General features: G+C 43.7%; 1 protein-coding gene across 1 annotated transcript; it reads right to left on the bottom strand.

Moving 5' to 3' along the window:
* Nucleotides 1-3,621: 3,621 nt before the first annotated feature.
* Nucleotides 3,622-18,722, bottom strand: LOC106849897 (histamine N-methyltransferase-like). Its single transcript, XM_014870803.2, has 7 exons — nt 18,591-18,722; nt 15,647-15,821; nt 14,691-14,743; nt 11,182-11,289; nt 7,687-7,817; nt 7,043-7,136; nt 3,622-4,848 (listed from the first exon to the last, which is right to left on the bottom strand). Exons 1-7 carry the CDS (start codon nt 18,697-18,699, stop codon nt 4,493-4,495), a joined length of 1,026 nt encoding a protein of 341 aa, XP_014726289.2. The 5' UTR covers nt 18,700-18,722; the 3' UTR covers nt 3,622-4,492.
* Nucleotides 18,723-22,547: the final 3,825 nt, after the last annotated feature.

The raw sequence follows: 22,547 nt of genomic DNA, 5'->3' as shown, positions 1-22,547 counted from the left end.
CTTAAAGTTCAACTCTATAGCAATTTTCTTTTAATAACACTTAAAACCTATATAGAGCTGAAAGAATTGCGCAGACATGATGAAGGATGACTTGAGTGCATGCCTGAATTTTTGCTTTAGTAATTAATCCTCAAAACACCTTTGTGAGGCCTATGGGGAGAATAATTTCTCTCCAGTTTCTCCTTTGAAGAGAAGCAGGGTTTACCCAATGGCTCCCCAAAGTCTCTGGCACCTGGAGATAAGGACAGAAGCTCTTTCAGGTGCTAAACCAGCAAACACTCAGCTCAGCCCAGCTCCCGTCTTTTTGTCTTGCTGAATTTTTTAATTTTACCACAATCTTTAGAAATATCATGGACAAATTACTTGTCAAATGGCCTGGGCTTTCCAATTAAAATCTGTGCAAATGCAGAACCTAAAAATCTGTCACAAACACAGCTTCTGGCTCAAAGGTTTTCATACGGATGAAATATGAATTTCACTGGGGAAAGAAACACTCTCTGAGAGTGAGACCTTGCAAGACAGAATTCAGCTTGCTGCAGATTTTTATGGTCAAGTTATAACTGCCCGTAAAGCAGGGGCAAAATGGAAGTGCTGACAAAACTTTTAAACTACAACAGTGGAAATGGCGCTGCAATAATTTATAATCTACAGGCAGCTTTGGATTTATTATCACAATGACAAATGCACTGTCATTGTTAATAGGATATTTCCCAGCAAGGACTTCTTGTTATGCAAGCCAGGTTCACTATGTCATGCAGCATGATAGCAATAAAGTCTACAAGAATTTGTAATGAACTTCAATTACTAATAGATTATGGTTAATGGGAAATATGTGCAGTAAAGATATGGGTTTTTATATGCGCCTTCTGGTACTCTACAAGGCAATGATTTATGCTACAATTTCTGTTAACATTCTCCAGTATGAAAAAAAAAAAGCCTAAATTGGTGGAAAGCCACTCCATCCATAACAAATAGTTAAGATAATTTTGCACATCATGTAAATGAAGATGTAAAATTAGATATTAATCTGTTTCATTATAGCATTTGTATTTTTATTAAAAATGAAGACTTTGCCCTACTGTGTAATGACATTAAAAATCCTATCATGGGCTGCAAGCATGAATTACCCCAATGCAGGAATGGTGACAGCAGCCGAGCTGTGAGTGCATTTGTTCAATTTGCTGTGGTAATTAACGGAGCAGTGAGAATATTTTTCTATGTATGATTTAAAGCAACACTCCTGAAGATGCGTGGGCAGATGTGTTTGATGTGGAGGGTTATGTGCAGGAAGCCTGGGCTCTTTGGAGGGGGTCAGCCTTTTCCTCCCCCAGTGTGGTTCCCCCCAGCCTTTGAGGCATCTCTCCAAAGCCCTGCCTCACTCATGGACATCAGGTTATTCCCTTCCCTGCACAGCAAACCTCCCTCGGGAATTCCTTTGGGAAATAATCACCTGACACAGCATCAGAGCCACAAGCTCACACTTATCAGAGGGACACAGGCCCAGGTGTTTGCCTGTTGTTTCAAAAGACTCCCTTCTCTTCCTCCTTCTCCCTATTTCCCTCCTTCCAGCTTTTTCTCCTGTACCTGCATTAGAATCTCTATATTCCAGGTTTATGTGCTCATGAAATGAAAAGAAAAAGGAATGTCTCCCAATTTAAAAACAAGCACTGCTGAGAGCCATCTTTGAGAAAAACACAGAGATAGAATTTTGAGGATTGCATTTCATATCACCACCATCACATTTCATATCTAAAACATGTATTTAGCCAGAAAGGGGCACCCAGGCAGGAAGAGCTTTCAGGATCATTTCTGGTATTTTTAATATAGGTATCCTGAAGCCCGACTTGATCCAATCACTATTGTGCTGGTTCAATACCATTGCTTTCAATGAACCTCTGTGGAAAGCCTACAAATTAATTTTTAGGGGTGCAAGCCAGGAAAACATGGGATTGGGGTTTGACCTTTTTACAAGATTGTTAGTGAGAGCATAAAGGGAATGGCTTCAAACTGACAGAGGGCAGGTTTAGATTCGAGATTAAGAAGAAATTCCTGAGGGTGATGAGGTCCTGGCACAGACTGCTGTGCAAATCCCAGTCCATGGACAAACTGTACTTCCCAACTCTGGTGTGGAACAACAGTGTCTCACTGTACAATTAAGGATGATTCTTGCATGAAAATGTGGTTCCCCACTCTATTAGGAAGTTGTTTGAGAGATTTACAAAATGTCCTTCGGTTTTTATGGTAAAATGAGCATAAAATTGTGCTTCCCCACATTCACTTCCTTCTAAATAATACTTAACATACTTGCTTCTTGAAAATGTTTGAGTGTGTTACAAATTTAAAATTAAAACTAATTTATCCCTTAAGGGTGCTCTGCTGATTCAGTTTTCCCCCAACCCCTTAACACAATCTGTTGCAAGATGGAGAATGGAGTTTACTGTATTTCTCCACCCCAGTTTTTAATGAAATTCTCCTCAGAAGCAAAACAGGGAAAGAAGCTCTCCATGCATTCACGCTGAATATTTGTATGTGTGTGGGGGGTCAAATCCTCCTCTGTTCTCTCCAGATCAATTCTGCTGCTTCTTGTCTTTCCAGCTCTCTCTCACATTTTCCGAACAAACCACTTCCAAAACTGCTAAAACCCATTTTTCCCATTTTGTTGTTTCTTTTTCCTTTTTTTAAGTCTGATAGACAATAAAACAGCAGGATCTGCATCTGCAAGGGCATCTTATTGCTGGATTTTGATGCTGTATTAGTGGTTTTTTGGTTTTGTTCTGGCATTTCTGTGGCTCCCTGAGATACCTCACCCCTGACAGGGTTGATGTGGCAATATTCAGCAGTCACCTGCTTTGCAAGCACCATTTAGAAAAGGTCACTGACAACCCAAAAGAGCCACGAAAATAAATGTAACTTTAATTTGTTTCCCATTAGAAATGCATGCAGCAATCTGTTCTAATGACAGATTTTCTTTCTTTCCTGCTCTGGCGTGTGACCACAGCAGCTCACAGATATACTGAGGTCTTCTAATGCAGGAGCCTGTGCATAGAACTGGCTAAAGTGGTAATAGATTTTGTTCTGTCCAACACAGGATTAGCACAGAAACAGTCTAAAATCCACCAGAAATAACATTTGAGCACCAGGAGAAGTTTGTGTTTCAAATAACTTGCCCTAAAATAAATATAAACAGCTATTATTCCCAATATGATCTCTTGAAATCACTTTAAATCATTAATAATCTATATTGTATCAGAAATGTGTGTGCAAAAATAAAACACAAATCCTTGCAGCTAAAGTATTACCTAAAGTAAACCATTTCAACACTGAATCAAATTATTTCAATGGCAGAAATCACACCTGTCTCAGGGGATAAATTGAGTATTCAGGCTGTTAAATCCATTCAAGCGACTCTATTGTATCCCACTATGTATTGTGCCTTGTAGAGAGAAAGCAGTTCTGAAAACTATAAAATCATTTAGCAAAACAAATGCATCAACCACAACAGCCTCACATGGAGAAGAGGGTGGGGAGGTGAAACCCCTTCTTGCTGAATACCCTGTATAGTGAACAGATTTACCTAACACAATGCCTTGAAAATGAATAAACAAATGCTACTGGAACGGGTCATTTTGGTATCAGAGTTTATTTTTACATTTTTATTGTTACAAAGCTGCCAGGCCAGGGGAAAGCTGGGACCAGAAACATTGCATGGTTAATTAAAAACAAAAAAAAAAGCTCTGTGTAACTGCTGAAGCTGATTCCTAACAAAGACTTTGCATCAGGGCTCACCACTGAAATCCACCTCTCCAGGAGGGTTGTTACCAAACCTGTGTCTCAACCATCTTCCCTTGCTCCCCTCTCCCAGTGCCATCATGGCCCTGCCACAAAAATAGCTCTGCAGATCATAAAGCAGAAATACAGACAGGGGAAGCAGTGCCATTATATGGAGATGCCTGCAGAGGCAGGAGCAGGCAACCACTGAACATGCAAGTGTGAAGCCACTTTCACAGTAGCTACAGGTATGAGATCTTGAAGTCACAAGCTCAAGAAATCCCATCCAAGACCCACCCAATGGCTGGTCATTCTGAACCTGCACTCCTGTCAGCTGCACCAAGAAATTGCAATTTGCTTATTTGAGCTGTAGAGAGTTGTTGAATGAAGATGGTGGAACCACATGTAGTTCTGGATTACTCCTCAGGAAATGGTTAGGTTTCTGCAGTGCCTGAGTGGATGTCTGAGTTATAGCTGATTACACAACATCTGTATGATAAAGCACAACTTACTGCCTAGTGAGCAGCACATTCATAGATTAGTGTAGAATTAATCAAGTATTAAAGCTTGCTTAAAACAACAGATGTTAATACTGCTTTCTTAACAAGCTCCAAAAATTATTATCAGTGCTGAAGTAAATGAAGCCATTTTAAAAAGATGAAAAAAATGCATTTCAGCTGTTAATACTTTGTATCTCTTTGCTTTAGATCAAGAAGAAGTTAACTCATGGCTCAACCACTATTACACCCAGGCTACTATTGAAAAACACCTTTCCATCTCTGATTTCACTGCATCCAGGCTTTCTTAACTCTTCCATTACCTGACGCTTTAGTTCAGGAGGGGCAGTTTTAGTAAAGTCAATTGTTTCTGTCAGGAAATCCAGCAAGAGCTCCCCATCTTTGTCCCCTTCAATAAAGCAGCTTGTTATGTCCAGGTGGGATGGGAGCTCATAGACCTTGTACTTCATCCCAGTTGAATCCAGCATTCTTGGCAAATCAGCAGAGGAAATAAAAGAGCAAAAGCCTTCCAAGGGGAAGGAAGATGAATACTTCCTCCACAGCGTTTCCCAGCCACTCTTTCCTAAGAGATAAACCACCAGATAAACACTCAGAGTTCAGGAAAAACACTATTTGAAAGAAGTTTTGATTGTCTAGGTCTTTTTAGCAGTTGGCGTCATTGCAAGTGGGATCTTTCCAGGGCTGTCCTCCCTGCTCCTGCTCCTCAGGTTTGGGGGCTGCAGGAGTGGCTGGGCACCTGGAGCTCCAGCATCCCTCCTTGAGCCTCCAGCTGGGGCCAGAGCAGTTCACACTTGTGTACCTCTTCTCAAGAGACATTTTATAAAGCAAACCAGCTGGGTAAGTTCAAAAGTCTCCACATACATCTTTACATCTTTATTTTCCCCCAGGCTCGATCTCTGATTCGGTACTTCTACTGTAAATCATTTTTAGAAGGACTATTCAGACTGGACAGGACAAAAATAACTTTGAGCCTAATGAGCAGCTCTTGAAAGTTACAACAATAATTCTCCCTAGGTAGTAAAACCTAGTAGTTGTTTTATCTGCAAACAGTTACTTATAGTCAAATAAACAGTTTGGTGTTTAGAAGAGAGGCTACAATATTTTCTTTCACCTGGTGGAAATTGAATGCAGAGCACTAATTGCAGGAAATGTGCTGGTGTCAGTGTTGTGTGACTCAGAGCCATCTCTGAGCCGAGCAATTATCCCCTACCTGAACGCAGCATTATTCTAATGGCTCTGGGAAGGCTCAGCATATGGCACTGCTTTTGTTTGCGAGGAGGTGGCAGCACATCCACAGCCCTGCACATCCTGCTCTCCTGGAGCAGGGGGAATTGCAGCCTGCACCGACTGACCCCAGCCCTCCCCACCAGCCCTGCTCCCAGGCTGGCCTTTAATTAACATTAACACACCCTGATGTGTTTGCGTTGGAGATGACATTACCTTTTGTGAAATGAGCTTTGTTCTGACGGTCTTTCAGTAACTCCTTTTGCTTCAGCGCTCATTTTCATGGCACTTCTTTCTTCCCCTCTCTACCCGCTTGTTTTCCTTAAGGTTTTCCCCTTCCTTTCCTCTCTGCTATTCTGGGTCCTGCTCCTCTCTCCCACTTTTTTGTTGCCCCTAGCAATTTCTGCTCCATCAGAAAACACACTCATCTGGCCCAGAGAGGACTTCAAATACTTTTCATGAACTCAGAACTTTAATCATTTTAATTTTGAATAAGCACACATTATTTCCTGTATTCACATTTTATGAATATCCAAAGGGACAGGTTAAGCAACTGGAAAAGAGTTTTAATTAACTATATGCAGGTAATCAGCAATAGTCTGATATTACGATCTATTCTTGCTCAGCCAAAGAATATGAACAGGTTTTAAAAATAATTTTAAATGCAGATTTCTTGCTGTAAACTGCTTTGAAAACACTTCAGACCAAAAACATTTGGGGAAAAAAAGTAGTTCAATAAATTCAGGTCAGAAGTGCCACTTCATAGAGGATCCTTCATGAACAATATAAAAAGGCACTTCATCACGTTTGCAGACAGTGAGAAATTAAGCTTAAACCTCTGAACAAATAATGCTTAACATACCTTTCAGAGTTGTTAGATGTGACTGTTTACACAGCTGAAATTTCCATAGCTTTTGAGGCAAATTAAAGGCTTTCTAGAGTCAAATTATACTCTGCCATCACACTGTCTCTGGCATACCTTGCCCACAGTATTAAAAGGTTGTTGTTTACTCTGCTCCAACATTTTCCTGCTGGATTGACCACAGAGCATCTCCGAGATCTAAAACAGCCTGAGAACGCTGTTTTGTCCCCAAAATGATGATATTAAGGAAATGGGCAGTTGGAAAAGAAAATGAACCATATGTGCTCCAACACCTGCTGTATGGCACTCCCGAGCCCTGCTGTAGCCGTTTGCTTAATGCCACAAGTCTCTGGGAGAGAGAAATGCAGTGCCCAGCCTGGAGAGGCTTTTCCAACAAACAGCAGAGGCTGCAGGGGCTCCTGTGAGTGAGAGCTGCAGGATGGAGCCTCTCCTGCTGCGGGGCCCCTGCTGCCACCCATCCCTGGACAGGCTGTAGGATGGGGAAGGGCAGACAAAGATGTTTTGTGCCCATGACATTGGGGGTTCTGGTCTTACTACCCACGCAGACACAGTGTGCAGGTTTCAGGGGATGGCCTGTGCTACACACAGGAACCCCAAAGGTCCTCACAGCCCTTTCCTGACTGAGCAGTGCAGGTGGAGCAGCTCTCACCTGACACCAGGATAATGAGGAGCTTTGCCTGCGATTCCAGGAGGCTGTGGAAATACCGGAGAGTCGCTGGGATATCTTTCACATAATAGAGCATCTGGAAAAAGCAGAGAGATGCTTAGAGACACGCAGTGCCATCCTGGTGACTATTATAACTGGTGCCACTGTTAACAGGAACCAAAGGGGACAGTCCTGACAGAAAAGCAGGGACAGTGAGGCACCTTAGGAAGGTGTGGGCAGTGGGCTCACACTGCAGGCTCGGGGCTGTCGTGCCCTGCCTGCTCCCTGGCACTGCCAGGACTGAGCACATGCTCATTCATCAACCTGAGATAAAGAGGTTTGCCTTTCTTCAGTGAAGGCTTCAGTGAACTTGGAAATACAAAGGCAATTTCATGGAGAGGACAATGAGCTTCTGAAGACACTAGCTAAAATGTATTCTTAGTTGACTGCCACCCACAGCCTGGTTAATAGGACTACTGTGCTCAAAGCTGCTTTTCATTTTTGCAGTTCATTTATGCTAAAGCACTTCAAATTACTGGGAAGTAAACTCACCTTTCTTCCCCTACGAGTGGATAATGAGGTCACATACTTCATGCATACTTTTAACAGCTGAGTCTGACAACATTTACTTCGAAGAGACACCTTACCTGGATCATGTGAATGAAGTCCCATTTTTTAGTCTTCTTTTCTGCATTCATTCGACTTTCGTATTCATTAGCTGTCTCCTTGTGCCAGGTAAACTTTATGTTCTCGAGGTTTGATGCCTGAGCCACATGCTCTAAAATAGAGAAGAAGGCAGGACAGAGTTATCTCAATTGCAAATACATGGCTGATTTCTGCTTAGAGCTTTAATACATCCAAAACCCGTATTTAGGTCGAGAGTTTGGGTACCAGGACGACACAACAGTGGAATATCTAAAACCTTGAGCCCATATGTGAGGAGAAGGTTGTAGAGGGCTTAATAGGACAAAATCTTAAGAGAGTCTGATGCTTTTCCCTTTGCTCCCACATTTGGGCTCCTCTGGTGGTTACCTGAGCTAAAAATAAAAGGTAATTTCTTCCCCATGACTGGCTCAAGCTGAATTAAAAGATGTTGACTGGGATGAATTGTTATGAGACCATGAGCAGCACATGTCTTGGTGAATAGAAGGACTGATGGCCCCAGCACCTTTGTGCCACACAAAACCCACATGGCTGAGCAGGAGTCAGGCCATGGTGGAGGATTTTCCCCACATAAAAACAGGTGCTCAAGGATGGATCAAAGCAGGAGTTTCTTGAGAAGAGAAGCACAATTAAAAGGTTGAGAAGGGCAGAGAAAGTGAATATCTTCTTCTAAATGTGTGTAACTGGGATGGTAGGAGAGAGAAGGAGCTTTGTTCCAAAAGCAAGGACCCATCTCTTGACATTCAGCTGCTTCTGTGTTGAAACAATTTTTCAGAAGCCCAGAGTTCTGACCAGCTGCTTCAGGAAAAAGAGATGACAGTGTTTTAAAGCAAAGAGCTTTAAGGAGTGACACATGGCATATCTTCAGACCTCAATACAATGCACATAGCAACTGAGGAAAACAGAAATTTGGAGAAGTGAATTCAAAGAATAAGTGGGCCTGGCTCATTGCTGCATTTCCTTTGTTTTTATGGGAGCAAAACTGAGAAATAATTTCATAATGTAGGGGATGCTGGAATACTAATGTCCATCTGCTGGCATATGGAGCTCATCTCACTGTCTGTGCTCGGGATTGCTCCAGGACAAAGCAGGCCTTGATTCAGTTCCTGTGCTTCACTGGAGTTAGCATCAATTTAAAACTTACATGGCCCAAAGGCAGGCTGAGCCTTAGCTACAGAACACATGTTCAGAACAACACAGTTTGCTAAGACCAGTGCCTTTACACCACTGACAACAATGCTTCTCCTTCTGGGCTCTGATTTGGACACTTCCCCATCAGGCAGATGAGAAATGCTCCATCAGTGCTTATCTCCTCTCTTCTGTGGCTGGAAATGGGCCACCCCTTTCAGATGCTGCCACTGTTACTCTGTTAGCTTCCATTTATCAGTCAGTGGCCCCAGAGCTGGCAGTTCAGATTTAATTTACTGTTCTAAACTCAGAAGCAGCTCCTGTCCCCCCACCAATAATCTGGGGCAATCTGGTTCAGTTTAATTGTTGGTCTGCCTGCAAGGAGGAGCTGGGAAGAAAACTGAATTGCTTTCCAGGCTGGGCCTTTGAAGTCTAAATTCTAGGAAGTGCAAATTCGTTATGGGATTATGGTAAATTTCTGCCTAAATATTCATCTGAAGCCATTATGAAAAGCTTTCCTCCCTTTTCCCCTGGGTTCAGCCCAGATTCTTTTCCCACTCAGAAGCTGGTTGTGTACCTGATGGCTGCCTGCAGCTGTGCACTGGTGATGCAGCTCAGCTGTGGGGCCACCAACACTCCAGACATGGCCACCAAGGGATTCCAGCAGGAATGAAGGAAGGACAGCCTGTCCATGAGGCTTTGAGGAAAGCCTCCACCACATGCCACAGCCTAAGGGAAACCTGAGTTTGTCATCACTGCACATCCCAGCAGGGAGCTTCTCTCGTGAGCTTGGCTTCCCCTTCCCACGGAGGAAGCATTTGGTGAGGCAGAAAACATAACCACTGAATCCTCAGAGGTGAGCATAATGTTTCTAATTCTCTACAGAAAATCTTAGGCCTCAGAAACCTAATTAGTGGTAGCTACTGGGGACATGATTAATTACCAAATAAGAGAGTTTAAAGAAAGAAATTCAGATGAATATTTAATATCTAGTTTAGCTTAAAACTTAAAATAAGGACAACATTTTATATTTTCTTTAACTTTATTCTGGAAAGAATCTCACTGCAGTAGAATAGGACTGCCAGTTAATTGGTGGTAGATGGTGGGACCACTGGGAAGATTCAGAGCAAATCCAGTCCAGTGTAGACCAGACAGGACAAAAATTCTTTGTTTAAGTGCACAAACTATCTTAGAGAAGCTGCTGTGTTGCTCACCCTTCACCATTTCAGCCTGCAGCAATGTAAAAGCTCTGGGGATTTTGCACAAGGCATCTTTTAAAAAATCAAGTCTGTGTTAAATTGAGAGAGATATTAAAAATTAGGTTTTTCCTGGGAGCCTTTGGCGCCTCCAGTGATTCTGAGCTACCTCACTTCAGAGAGAAGGGGATTGTTGCTTTTTTTTCCCCCCTTTGACTTCCACAAGCTGATTCACACTGGGAATGCTTCATTTTTAAGGACTTAAGCAAGAGCAAGATTGGAGATTTACAGTGTGGTTTTACAGCCTGGTGTTTACTATGGTTTGGAGCATTTCCAGCAAGAGCTGGATGAGTTTCATTCATTGCTGCCACATCCATTCACAGCAGCTCTGGGGCCAGGTGTCACCTCCCTCAACACCTCCATCACCTGCCAGGTGAATCCTGGCTAATCCGGTGATAATCGAACTGTGCTTTGCTATTTAGTGCTCACTTTGTAGGGCAATTTGATCAAAGTACCCTTGTGAACACTCAATCCTCCTGGGAAGATGTTTCCTTTTCCTTCATGAATGCTGCTTGGACTTTGGGCTGGGGGAAGGAAAGAAGCTCTGAGCCCCAGAGCACATGGCAAAATCTTTCCTATCACTCCTGCTTTCCTTTCCATGTTTTCTAATTCAAAGCCTGGTAACTAATTTAGTGCCCCACTGTGAGGTTTAGTTATTTGTTGGAAACGATTTTTAAGATGTGAGAGAATCACCATGAGACACTAAAATTTTCCCTTTGATGCTGAGGAAGGATCCTGATTCAACACAAGCTGAAGTAGAAAAACTTTCTGAAATGCAGGGATTTCATTCCATTCCCATACAATCACCCATCACTTCCATCTTGTTTAGCTTTTAAAGTCTGTTTAGCCAAGCATTTGCCATGCAGAGTTTCTTTACAGTGTGAGAGACTAAGATTTTAATGAGAGTGAACAATGTTGAGACGCAATGATGGCAAAAAAGCATGAAATTTTGAAATTTTTAACTTTTAAGAGGCAATTCTGACAAGAAGGCATTTGAGCATAGAGTCATCCACCTTTCAACACTTTTTAATGCACGTAAATTAATGTACATTTAATTTATTTAATGTAAATTTAATTTATTTAATGTAAAAATACCTTTGTACTTGGAGATTTGGCTAGCACTTGGCTCTATCACCTCGTTGTTGATGGTGACCCCAGGATATCTGGCTCGTATTTTTGAGAGGATCTGCAAGTCCATCTCACCTAAAGAAGCAGGAGACACAAAACAGAGAATGAAACCAAAGCTCAGGCAAAGGAAATCTCCCCAACCATGACATCCCCAGCTTGACAGATTGATTTCTGCCATTTATGTACAGATGCACCACACAGCTGCTTTGTATTCTCAGCAGGTTGTAACTGAAGATTGAGCTCTGGGATTTGAGAAAAATGTAAATATCAGTCCCAACTCTCTTCATTTCTCTTCTCCAAGGAGAAATGGCACCACCAGGGCCAAGGGGAAACCAGGCACAGTCATTCTTGACCTCTTTTTTTCTGGACATGGTCTAACCTCAAGGGGGAGATCCTACACAACTCTCACGGTGCCAGTTCTGATGGTTCCAAGTCACCAGCAAACTTGGCAGGATTTCTTAGGAGTCGATAGGAGCATTTTTAGCCAGGCACCTCCCTGGTTACAAGGTCATGTGGGGGAGGGAAAGGGAATATGTGTTTACACTGGAATCAGAGACAATATTCGTATCTGTTTGTCTTTAGTGTCCTGTGACTTTTGCCAAAAGAATGATGAATAGAGCACATACCATTTGTGTTTAGCTAACCTCTGTTTACAGAATACCCCAGAGATGACTGCATTTCATGTTTTTGTTGAGGAAGAGTTATCTCCAAACACTGCTCAGGCCAGCTGTAATTATTTTATTGATGGGTGTACCGGTAGATCCAAGATTTCAAAAATTAAAAATAGCTCCATCATTCTCAGCCATCTCACCCCATCTGCAGTGTAGGAAACTCAGAGGGATGATATTTCTGACTGAGGCATGAATCCAGGGACAATATCCTGCTGGCTTGCTCAGCTTTCTCCAACCTCTGCTTATTGTGCTTGGATAGATTTTAGGTGGAAAAAAAATAGAATAAATTAAGGTAAGAAAGAGTAAAACAGAGAGTTACTACAGTGAATAACAGATCCAGGGGTCATGTTACAAGCAAATATTGAGATTTACTTGTGCTTGCACAAAACTCCATGTTATGAAATTCTCTACAAATGAACAAAGTTTTGTAATGAATGGAAGGTCACTCAGCAAAGTTATGGAATGGAAAGCCACCCTGATGGCCAGACAGGCCCTTGCTGAGGGGCTGTGGAAGGAGGACCTGCACAGCCTCTGCCCACCCTCATCATTTTCAGAGCCCCTGGACTCCCACAACTTCAGCATGAGCTCCATGGTGCAGAATATTTGAGGAACAAAAGGAAAACACTGGGCACTAAATTGCTCATTAGTGCCCAGAGGACATAATATGCAAAGTGAGGAAGAGTTGCATTTTTCAGATTTATGTGTCCTTCTTAAAGCACCCAGCAACACCAACATTCACATGGCATCTCTGGAAGCATGTTGTTTGAGGGAGGGAAATTGAATTTCTGAGACAGCAGAAATAGTTGCAGCTTTGCTATCACAGCAACTCCTGTACTCTGTAGTCTGCCATGGTAAAATTTGGGAACACAGAATTTGTAATGAACTACTGCAATAGTTTGATTTTTAGTTGCTTTACGAACTTTCCATAAAATGATTTGGTTCTTCGAAAAGGCTATGCAGGTCCTGATTTAAAAAAATAATAATTTTATATTTCCATATGCAGATAGGTTAATATATTCCCTTCTGCTTTTGTGTGGCCAAATCACCCTTGTACTGTTTTTAACCAAAAACCCCACCCCTTTGATTCATAATTTAATCCACAGCCTTAACTGACTTCACTTAGCTCTTTTATATGCAAACAAGTGTCCCGAGGCATTTTACAGTCAGATCGGTGGCAGCTTGCATTATCAACAATTTGGCAATTAGGCTATCCGAATTATTTAAACTCTCCAACACAATTACCTTTTAAAGGCTACCACTATGTTCGCCATTAAGTTTCTAATTAAACATTTTACGTAACGGGATAGTTTATAGCCCAGTTGCTACTTTATAGCAGCGCTGATGACTTTTATGGCTTTTAAAGGTGCAGAGTGCTGCGCACTGGAGTGTGAATTTAATCAAGCAGCGGCTGCAGGAGCAGTGTTGGGATGGGATGGGATGGGATGGGATGGGATGGGATGGGATGGGATGGGATGGGATGGGATGGGATGGGATGGGATGGGATGGGATGGGATGCTGAAGTTGATGGGTTCTTCTCTCCCGAGGTGCAAAAGCAGAGAGGAAATGCTTTCCTCCTTCCGTGCCTCCTCCTTGTGAAACGCAGGGGTCAGGGCAGCAGCTCCATCGCTGCCCTCCCACACCAGCCAGGATCAGCTGGAGGAATTTGGGAATTGTCTCCCTCCTGGCCTCACTACGACCCCTGGTTAGAACAAACCAGTGAGCAGATGGGTTTGGGTGATTTGGGAATTTTTACATCACAAGGTGACTTTGATAGCAAGCTGGGCTGTCTCTGGCCAGGGAGTGGAGTACCACACTGAGTGAAGTGCTCCTGTTAAAAACATTGCTCTTTCTTTCTCTCTCTCTCTTTTTTTTTTTTTTTTTTTTTTTTTTTTTTTTTTAAGAAGAATGGTTTCCTTTGGAGAACAATGTTCCTGCTCTGTGACACTGTCCGTTTTATAACTAATGCCCACCATTTACATACAATTTACATACAATTACTGCATGGAGGAGAGACTGACAAAACTGAAGTTAGTCTTTGGCAATGGTATGAGTACAGTCTTTAAACTAGATTAACTGTTCATATAAAATTTAAGTGTGGTAACTTAATGGACAGAGAAGGAAACATAGGTTTTAATTATGGAGGAACTTAAGTAAGAATTTAATGAAAAGAAATCACTTTATCTTACTGGTATTGTTTTTCCACTCAAAGAAATTATTATTTGTGATTTCTTCTGGATTTCTTCTGGAGCTTATGCTCAGCTCCAGTGTTTTGGGGGACAGTAGCTCCAGGAGGAGCTTGTATGCTGATGACAGCAAATACAGGCAAAGCAGAGCTCAGCCATGAGCAGTGGTGGGAGTTATCACCCCAATAAAGTTACAGGGGAGAATAGTTGCAACGCAGGTAAAAATGCAATATTCTGAGGAATCAAAGACATTGGTTTGTTTGGGATTGGGTTGGGTTTGGTTTATTTATGTTTTGTTTTGTTTTGCTTTTTTTTCTGGTTTTGTTTTTTTTTTGGGGGGGAAAAAACTCTATGGAGCAGTTCAAGCTTCTCTCTGCCTTTGAGGAGTGATGGTGTAGAAGGAGAGTTTTTTGTGGAGGACATAGAGGAATCAGAGTGGGGAGGCACAAGCTGTTTTCAGATTATGTGGTCACACACCAACTAACACCACCTGTCCCATGGAGCTGACTTATCAAGGAAAGACTTATTTCCCATTCTGCTCTTTTTGCAATTTTTAGTCCTTTATTATTAAAAAAAAAATAAAGGGGGAAAAAAGCATATCAGTATTGAAGTCCATACATACCTGCTCCACTACCAACACTTAGAACATTGATTGTAGACTTCCCATTTCCAATACTGAAAAACATTATTTATACATTTTAGGAGAGCTGTCCAGTAGAGAGGGTTCCATGCATGATGTGAGACACTGGAGATCCCATTAAGACTAAAATTTGTGGGATAAAACCCAAATGTAATGTATGTGTACACAGGCACGCCCTGCAAGTGGGCAGAAGGGATCAGATTCAGAACTCTTCTCTTTGGATGGTCATGATTTCCAATTATGTTGGAAATCTGTAGAGGTGGCATTTTGCTTTTATTACGAGGGAATACAAGCAGAGCAAGTACATGCTTCTCTGTGTCTGTGCTCAGAGGAACAGAGAGCCCTCTGAGTCTGGACCAGCAGCTTAAAAATTATTTGTGGAAGTTTTGCATTATGCAAAATGGGGAGGGATAAGGGAGAGGGGAGAGTGTAATGCTCCAAAAATCCCTGAGTGAGGCTTTGGCAGAGCCATGAAACCCTGAGCCCTAAGAAGACCCTCTCCAAAGCCAGGATTTGGTGCTGGCTGCCTGCTGCCAAGCCAGCCTGCAGAGTGAGGGGTCCAGCAAAGGATACACACTGGCAGGCTAAGCAAGAGCACGATCCAGCCATCCTAGAGAAACCCTAATTATTACCTGAAAAGCTTACTTTTAAAAAGCTGCTTTCCATCAAGTTTGATGCTAGAAGGTAGTGTCTGTTGCTGCATTTCAGAGCTGATTCAGGGCCAGCTGTATTTGTGTGCAAGGAAACAATGCAGCCTTATCTCCTCCTCGATAGGCAGCCCCACTATCCATCCCTGTGTGCAAATGGAAACTCCAGCCAAGCGGTGTCAGACGGGGCAGAAACACCAACCTGCCTGTGACAGCAGCTCCCTGAGCCCAGCAGCACCGTGGGACCTGGCCTGGCTGTCCTGCAGCCCAGCATGGTCACCTTGGTGTTACCTGGCTATGATGTCTGGCAGCTGCTTCTCCACGAACTCCTGCATGCTCCGGTGCTCGGTCGACCTCTCCAGGAATACGCGGAATGACTGAGTGTATCTTTCCAGCTCCGAAAGCAAATTCTTCATGGGTGATGCCATGCTGGGCGGCAGGAGGGGACAGGCTGTTCCCTGCAGCTCTTCTCTCAGGAACAGAGAAACAATAAAAAGTTTCAGGAGGGGAAAGCCCAGCCTGCACCCGGACTTTGTTCCCCGGCCCTGCCGCTGCCTCCGAGTGTTACACAATCGTGCGATAGAAGCTGTAAATGGATCCAAGTAGCAAAGGGTAATTTATCATCTTTAATCTGTGCAGAGCAAGTGCCAGCATTTTTTAACTGTGCTGACACAGGACTCTGTTTAAACACAGTAAAAGAGTCTTTAGATGGTTCTTAAATACAAAAAATTCCTCTGTTTTGTGAAGGCAGGGAGAGGCTCCAAAGGCTGGGTCTGGATTAGAAGAAAGTGCAACACTCCTCTCCAGAGACGCTGGCAGATGTCTCTATCTGTTTTTTTAATCTTTTGATGTTCTTAAAGGGAATGCTGATGGTGGAGTGAAAACAATAAGAACCTTATAAATGCACTTTATTTTTCTAGTTCTTCTGAAGATGATGGTACAATTCCCATGGGTTAAGTAGCTAATTCACCAAAGCCACGTGAGTTACTGGAATAGATGTTACACTAAGCCAGGCTTACAGAGAATCAGGAGTGGGGAAGGCAAAACGTGTTACCAGGGAAGTGTCAGGCTGTACCTTAAAAAGTGCACAAAGATGTCTTTGTCCTCTCTTAAACTGCAGTTTAAGTTCATCACATCTTGTCCTAATTGGCAAGGAGAGAGGCGAATCTCTCCCTCCTCAGGGGCCCCATGTTTAAGGACGTTCCGCATTTCCTCAGTGTCTCTTACCATCCTCTCTGGCTTTCCTGCAGAGGTTACATCCCAGCCACCTCTTGTTATTTTTACAGTTCCCTTTGGACTGTGTCCAGCCAAACCCCAAACGATGCTGAAGTGCAGCACAAATCCCTCCTAGCTGCTGGTTTTCCTGGCTCCCAGCACAGCCAGGATGGCTTCCCTGGCTCCACTGAGACCCTGCATCCACTGCCTTCACCCACCAGCAAGACCACTGGAATTCAAATCATGGCCTTTTTGCAAACTGCTTCTCTTGTCCCTTTGAATTATAAATCTGGCCCCTGTTGTGCTCAAGTCCCTCCCAGCTGCACATCAAATAACACAGGCTTGCCCCTCCTTTAAACCATAAACAGAAACAAAAGCAACAGGCTCAGGTCCCTATTTGCCATTACCTCCCTTTCTGGCAGTGAACTTCTGACAAATTTTCTAACTGTGCATCCAGTGTTCCACCCACCCAATACCTGTCTCATCAAGGCCACATCTTCCTCACTTGTTTATCAGAATGTCATACCCAATGGTGCAAAGCAGAAAGATGGGCTTGGAACAATTTCTTCCTGATACACCTACATTGTCTAACCATCATTTTATTCTCTTTCTGCTGCATGGAGAACTATTTCTAGGGACAATGTCTAGGAACTATTTGTAGGGACAGCTGTCATGCTGAGCAGCTGCCCAGCTCCCTCTCCTGCCCCCTTTCCAATGACAACATCAGCTGCTCTGCTTTGCCCATTTTCCTTCCCTGCCTGTGACAAAGGTAACATCCATGTCATGACATGTTTTGTTTTTGCAGCCCATGGGCCAAATACCCTCACATCCCAAAGGTTCCTGCAGGAAGGGACATCTTGGTAACAATTCCCCTCCTCCAGCGTGTGCTGCTACCAGAGCCATTGGCAATGGCTGAGGATTCATAATCAATTAGCAATGCCTAATTGCTCTCCTTGGGGCAGCCCCAAAGACCAGTGGTGGCCTCTGGAGCAGGTCCCAAGGTTGATTTTCCACCCATACTGGCTCCAAGGCAGATTGGCTTTGGTACACTCCCCACTCCCCACCTTCTCCACAGCAAGGATACTTTCAAGTGAAAAAATAGGAAAACTAAGCATTTTAAAGAGCACTAATGAAAAACAAGCTGGTACAACACTAGTAACAAGTAGATGGGAGAGCTTTATCAGCCCCTCCTTGACCAGATGAGCAGCACTCAAATACCCAACAACATATGAATTAACCTGGGGAATATAAGTGGGAATTTTTCCAGAGACAGTAAGGAAGGAAACTCCTGGATGTACCTTGGATGAGAATTACTCACTGCTAACCCACTCTGAAAGCACAGTGGTGTATTCTGTGTCTACCCAATCCTTTGCTATGCCTGACTCCTTGCTTTTTACTTTAAGTGCATAAGGAGGCTTTGCTTTTTGCCACTAATACATTTTTACTACCTTCAATCTTGAAAAAATATTTTGCAGTTTATAAGAGGAAATTTAGATAATCAACCCTTTTTTCTGTGTCTCCCTCTACTTCCCATTATTTAATTTGCCAACTTCCCCTGCTCAGCAGTCTCTAATGAGCAGCCGAGATTCATTTTCATGTTGGGTGCAGTTCAAGGAATTTGTCTCGTTTCTTTCATTACACTTCTGTCTGTTGGAATTTGCCCCGTTTATTTCACTCTGTGTTTTTTTGCTGTTTGAATTGTTAACTTTAAAAATTATTAAAGGGAAGGAAGGAAAGGATCGTTTTCTGAACTAGGCTGACAAAAACTTGTTAGGTAACAATGTTCACTCGGGGCGTGTTCCCTTCAGTGATTATCAAACCGTGGCTCCCTAAAAAGTTTGCGGAGTTTTGAAAGCGGACACCATGCTGCAGTCACTTGATCCGCCCCTGATTTGGAACCTGCGTTAAACTCACCATGAAGCCCTTTAAACCCTCCCCGTGAAGCCAGCAAACAAAGTGAGCCAAAGCTGTGAGCTCTCTGCAGTGGGATTTGGGTTTGCTCCCAGGCAGCCGCACTTACCTGGGCTGTTCTGTGCCCCCCAGGGATGTGGAAGTGATGCTGCTGAGTTCCTGGGATGTGTTCCCAGTCCAGCCACCCTTCTGTCCAGCACCTCCCCGTCCAGCCCCATTCCCAGCCCAATTCCCAGCCCAATTCCAGCCGTCCCACCCCCGGGGCAGCGTCACGGGTGAGGTTTTGCTGCCTGGGAAGGAGCAGGCAGAATTGGAGCCTTCTGTGGCAGCAGCTGCCTGGGGAGGCAGAGGGACAGCTCCAACCCTGCCATACCCACGTCCACTCTGTCCCCAGCTGTCCCCCAGGACACGCCTGGCGCGGCCACCCTGCCCTGGGAACATCCAGACACAGAGCTCGACCCCTGTCTTAATTAGTAGGGGTGATAAATGAAGCCCTGCCAATGGAATATAGAAAATGCAGCTCCTCACAAACTGGGAATAGTTGTCTCAGTGTGTGGCATGTGGGCAGCATCATTTGCAGTTTGCCTGTAGAACTCTTCCATTACTGATAACTTGGCTTTTTCAGCTGGTTTTCCTGCCCAGCAGATATTCTTCTTATCCCTTACTTTCCAGAGCTTTAGCAATGGGAAGCATTTTCCAAGTTGTGTGCACCCTCTGCAGCCCTGTTAGGAGCAGTTTTATCCCAAGGAACATAAGTGTGGATGAAACCATTGATCCGTATCTGCTATCACATTGTGATTTGGTGTTCAGGCACACGTTTGCCCTATGTGTGCCTCAAATTATTCTTTGTTTCTACATGTTTAGCAAGAAGGAATTTTTTTAAAGTTAAATGAAGATGTTTTCCTTCTGGAGTTAGAGAAATGAACTGTTCAAGGAGAAATGAGCTGTTCACATGACAAAAATCATATAAAATAATACCAGTAATATTAATAACGATGCTTTCAAAGGCACAGTTACAGAGAGAATGGCTGCAGCTTGACATTTAGCTGAGAGTTTACTCAAATGAAGATTTCATACCAACAGTTAAAATTGTTCAGCCAGAACAACGACTGTGTGAGAAGGCAACACCCACTGCAATTTTTTCTCTCTGTTCACAGCACCATTTCCTCACCAGTTTGAGGGAATGAGACACAAAGCCCTTTACCAAGGACCTCACCAGGAACAGCAATGCCACAGTGTTTAGTACCTCCCATATTATATGATTCTGTGCTTCAGAGAGTGATGCCAAATCCACATAGGCAGAATGGGGGAGACCAGCAACAGTTTTGCCCTTTCCAATCAACAATCATGACTTGCTTGTCCATGGCAGGGAGCTTAGAACTAGGTGGTCTTTCAGGTCCATTTGAACCCAAAACATTCTGTGGTTCTCTTCTTCTATGACTTTATTTTCAAGGGGTGTTTTGAGGAAAATGAAAACCTGAATACCCCGTCAGCCACAAATCAAGCCAGCTTCTACTGGCTTGCAGTGTCCCAGCAAATGTCCCTTCTGCAGCCACAGCTCCCACCCAGGAATCCCATCCTGGCTCTGCATTGGTGATGAGCACTGCTGTTCAAACATAGCTGAACAGCAAGATCAGTGGTGTTTGGTTTTCTGTGCAGTTCTAGAAATCTATATTAATTGGTATCACCAAAGCTGTGCAAGCTGGTCTAAAGAAAATAAACTCAGTGCATCTGGCCCACACTTTTTTCCCTCTGTACAGCATTAAGTATGGGTTTTCCAAGTGCCAGTTGCCATTTAATATGAAAGCCTAAGTTTAGAGAGCCAAAAATAAAGATTATATGCATCTGGTGCTTTTTAGTGCATTATGAAAATAAAAGATGCTGCTGTTAATTTGCTTCTTTAGTTTCCCCTGGGGACACATTTAGTGAGCTTTGAGCGAAATCCCAGATTTCAGAGTGATGTGTGCTCAGTGCTGCCCTGGTGCAGGGACTCTGGGGTTTGGGGATGCTGCAGCACTGCCCAGTCCTGTGCCCAGGGCACGGCTGTGCTGAGCCAGAGGCTGTGAACCAGCAGAGAAGGACAAGGGCCAGGATGGAGCCCAGAATCATTCTGTAAGGTGACACCCTGCAGAGGAGCTGGCCACACACAGACCTGGCACATTGAGGGGTTTGTTCATTGAGGTGATTGCACACTATCTGACATCATAGGACCATCACAGACAATAGTTGTGTTAGAAGGGACCTTAAAGATCATTTCATTCCAAACCCTGCCATAGGCAGGGACACTTTCCTTTAGACCAGGCTGCTCCAAGCCCCATCCAACCTGGCCTCAAGCCCTTCCAGGAATGGGGCAGCCACAGATTCTTAATATTTATTTCTGAAAAATCACCTTCTTGTCCATTCTACCCTGTGTCCTCCTATATACAGCACTGTCCTAGAGTCAGATCTAGGAAACTGGAAAGAGGCAGAGGGAGCAGGAAAAGCTGCACAGAAACTACCTAGCTTCTCCCCTAGCTTCTAGCATTTGTAGATGGACCAAATATCTGAGCCCAAAGATCCAGGAGTTTATTGGGCTTTCCTCTGGATCCGATGCAATCAGCCATGGCCAGCCTGATAAAAGCAGAAGAAAGACATTGCTTAATGTCTGAAGAATTATTTCTGCCGTCTCCTAATAAAGCACGCTGATGTAAGCTGGGGATGATAACAAGAGCTCTGCGCTGGGATAGCAAAATCTCATTTTTCAGGACAACTGAACTGTCAGTGCCAAAGAACAGACAGGTTATTGCTCATGCTCCTCCAAGGTTACTTTTATTAAAATGGAAATTTCCAAAGCTTTGCATGCACACATACGTGGCCGTGGGTGCAGATTCCCTGTGAGGGAAGAGGGGCCTTGCCACAGCCACCCCTCCCTCCTGCAGCTCCTTAGTGCAGCCCTTAAACTAGGGGTGCCCTGGGGGGACTGAGCACAGCTGTCTCTGCCCTGGGTGTGTCTGAACCAGCCCCATCCTCAGCACAGCTTTGGGGTGCACTTGGCACCTACGGCAGCCTGGGGTGGGTGCAAAGCTCTCCCCCACAGCTGCACCCCATGAATTTCCCCTGTGATCCAGGTGAGGATTTGATGTCCCTCCTCAAACCCAGCACAGGCACCATCACCTTAAAACTGGGCCTTTCACATTTTGGGCTGACACAGCTCTTCATACCAGAGGGGTGCAGCTCCCCAACCCCTCTCACTGCAATTCGTTCATTCCTGTAGGTCTGTCAGAGGAGAGGAGAGGAGAGGAGAGGAGAGGAGAGGAGAGGAGAGGAGAGGAGAGGAGAGGAGAGGAGAGGAGAGGAGAGGAGAGGAGAGGAGAGGAGAGGAGAGGAGAGGAGAGGAGAGGAGAGGAGAGGAGAGGAGAGGAGAGGAGAGGAGAGGAGAGGAGAGAAGAGAAGAGAAGAGAAGAGAAGAGAAGAGAAGAGAAGAGAAGAGAAGAGAAGAGAAGAGAAGAGAAGAGAAGAGAAGAGAAGAGAAGAGAAGAGAAGAGAAGAGAAGAGAAGAGAAGAGAAGAGAAGAGAATATTTCATTTGGAAGGACCCTGCAATGATGATCTAATCCAACTGCCTGACCACTTCAGAGCTGGCTGTAAGTTAAAGCATCTTGTTAACAACATTATCCAAATGCTTTTTAAACGGACAATAATCAAAGAAAAATGGGGGGGGGAAAGAGCAAAAAAATTAATACCTGGCTGAGTTTTACTTTTTGTTGTCATAATACACTGAGAAACTACAACAGGCAAAACTTGAACTTGGCTGCAGAGAAATGATTTGTTCAACAAATGTGTCTTTTTATCTTCCCCACTACATCTGAGGAACGGATTAATTTTTTACAAATGTGTGCCTTAGTTAAAATAATTTTGCTTTTCCCATTCCTGAAGTTAATTGAACAAAAATTGTTTGTGAAGCAAACAATTATGGAGCACTCCAAAATTCTGGCTTACAATTAGTGAAACAAATCAGTACTCTCTTCCCAGACTGAAAAAAACTCCAAAATATTAGAGCATTTCAATCAGCAATTTGAAACTGAAGT

The sequence above is a fragment of the Sturnus vulgaris genome, chromosome 7 (assembly GCF_052056855.1).
Source record: "Sturnus vulgaris isolate bStuVul1 chromosome 7, bStuVul1.hap1, whole genome shotgun sequence".
NCBI lineage: Eukaryota > Metazoa > Chordata > Aves > Passeriformes > Sturnidae > Sturnus > Sturnus vulgaris.
The sequence above is the reverse complement of the archived record's forward strand: the minus strand, read 5'-3'. Positions and strand labels throughout refer to the sequence as shown.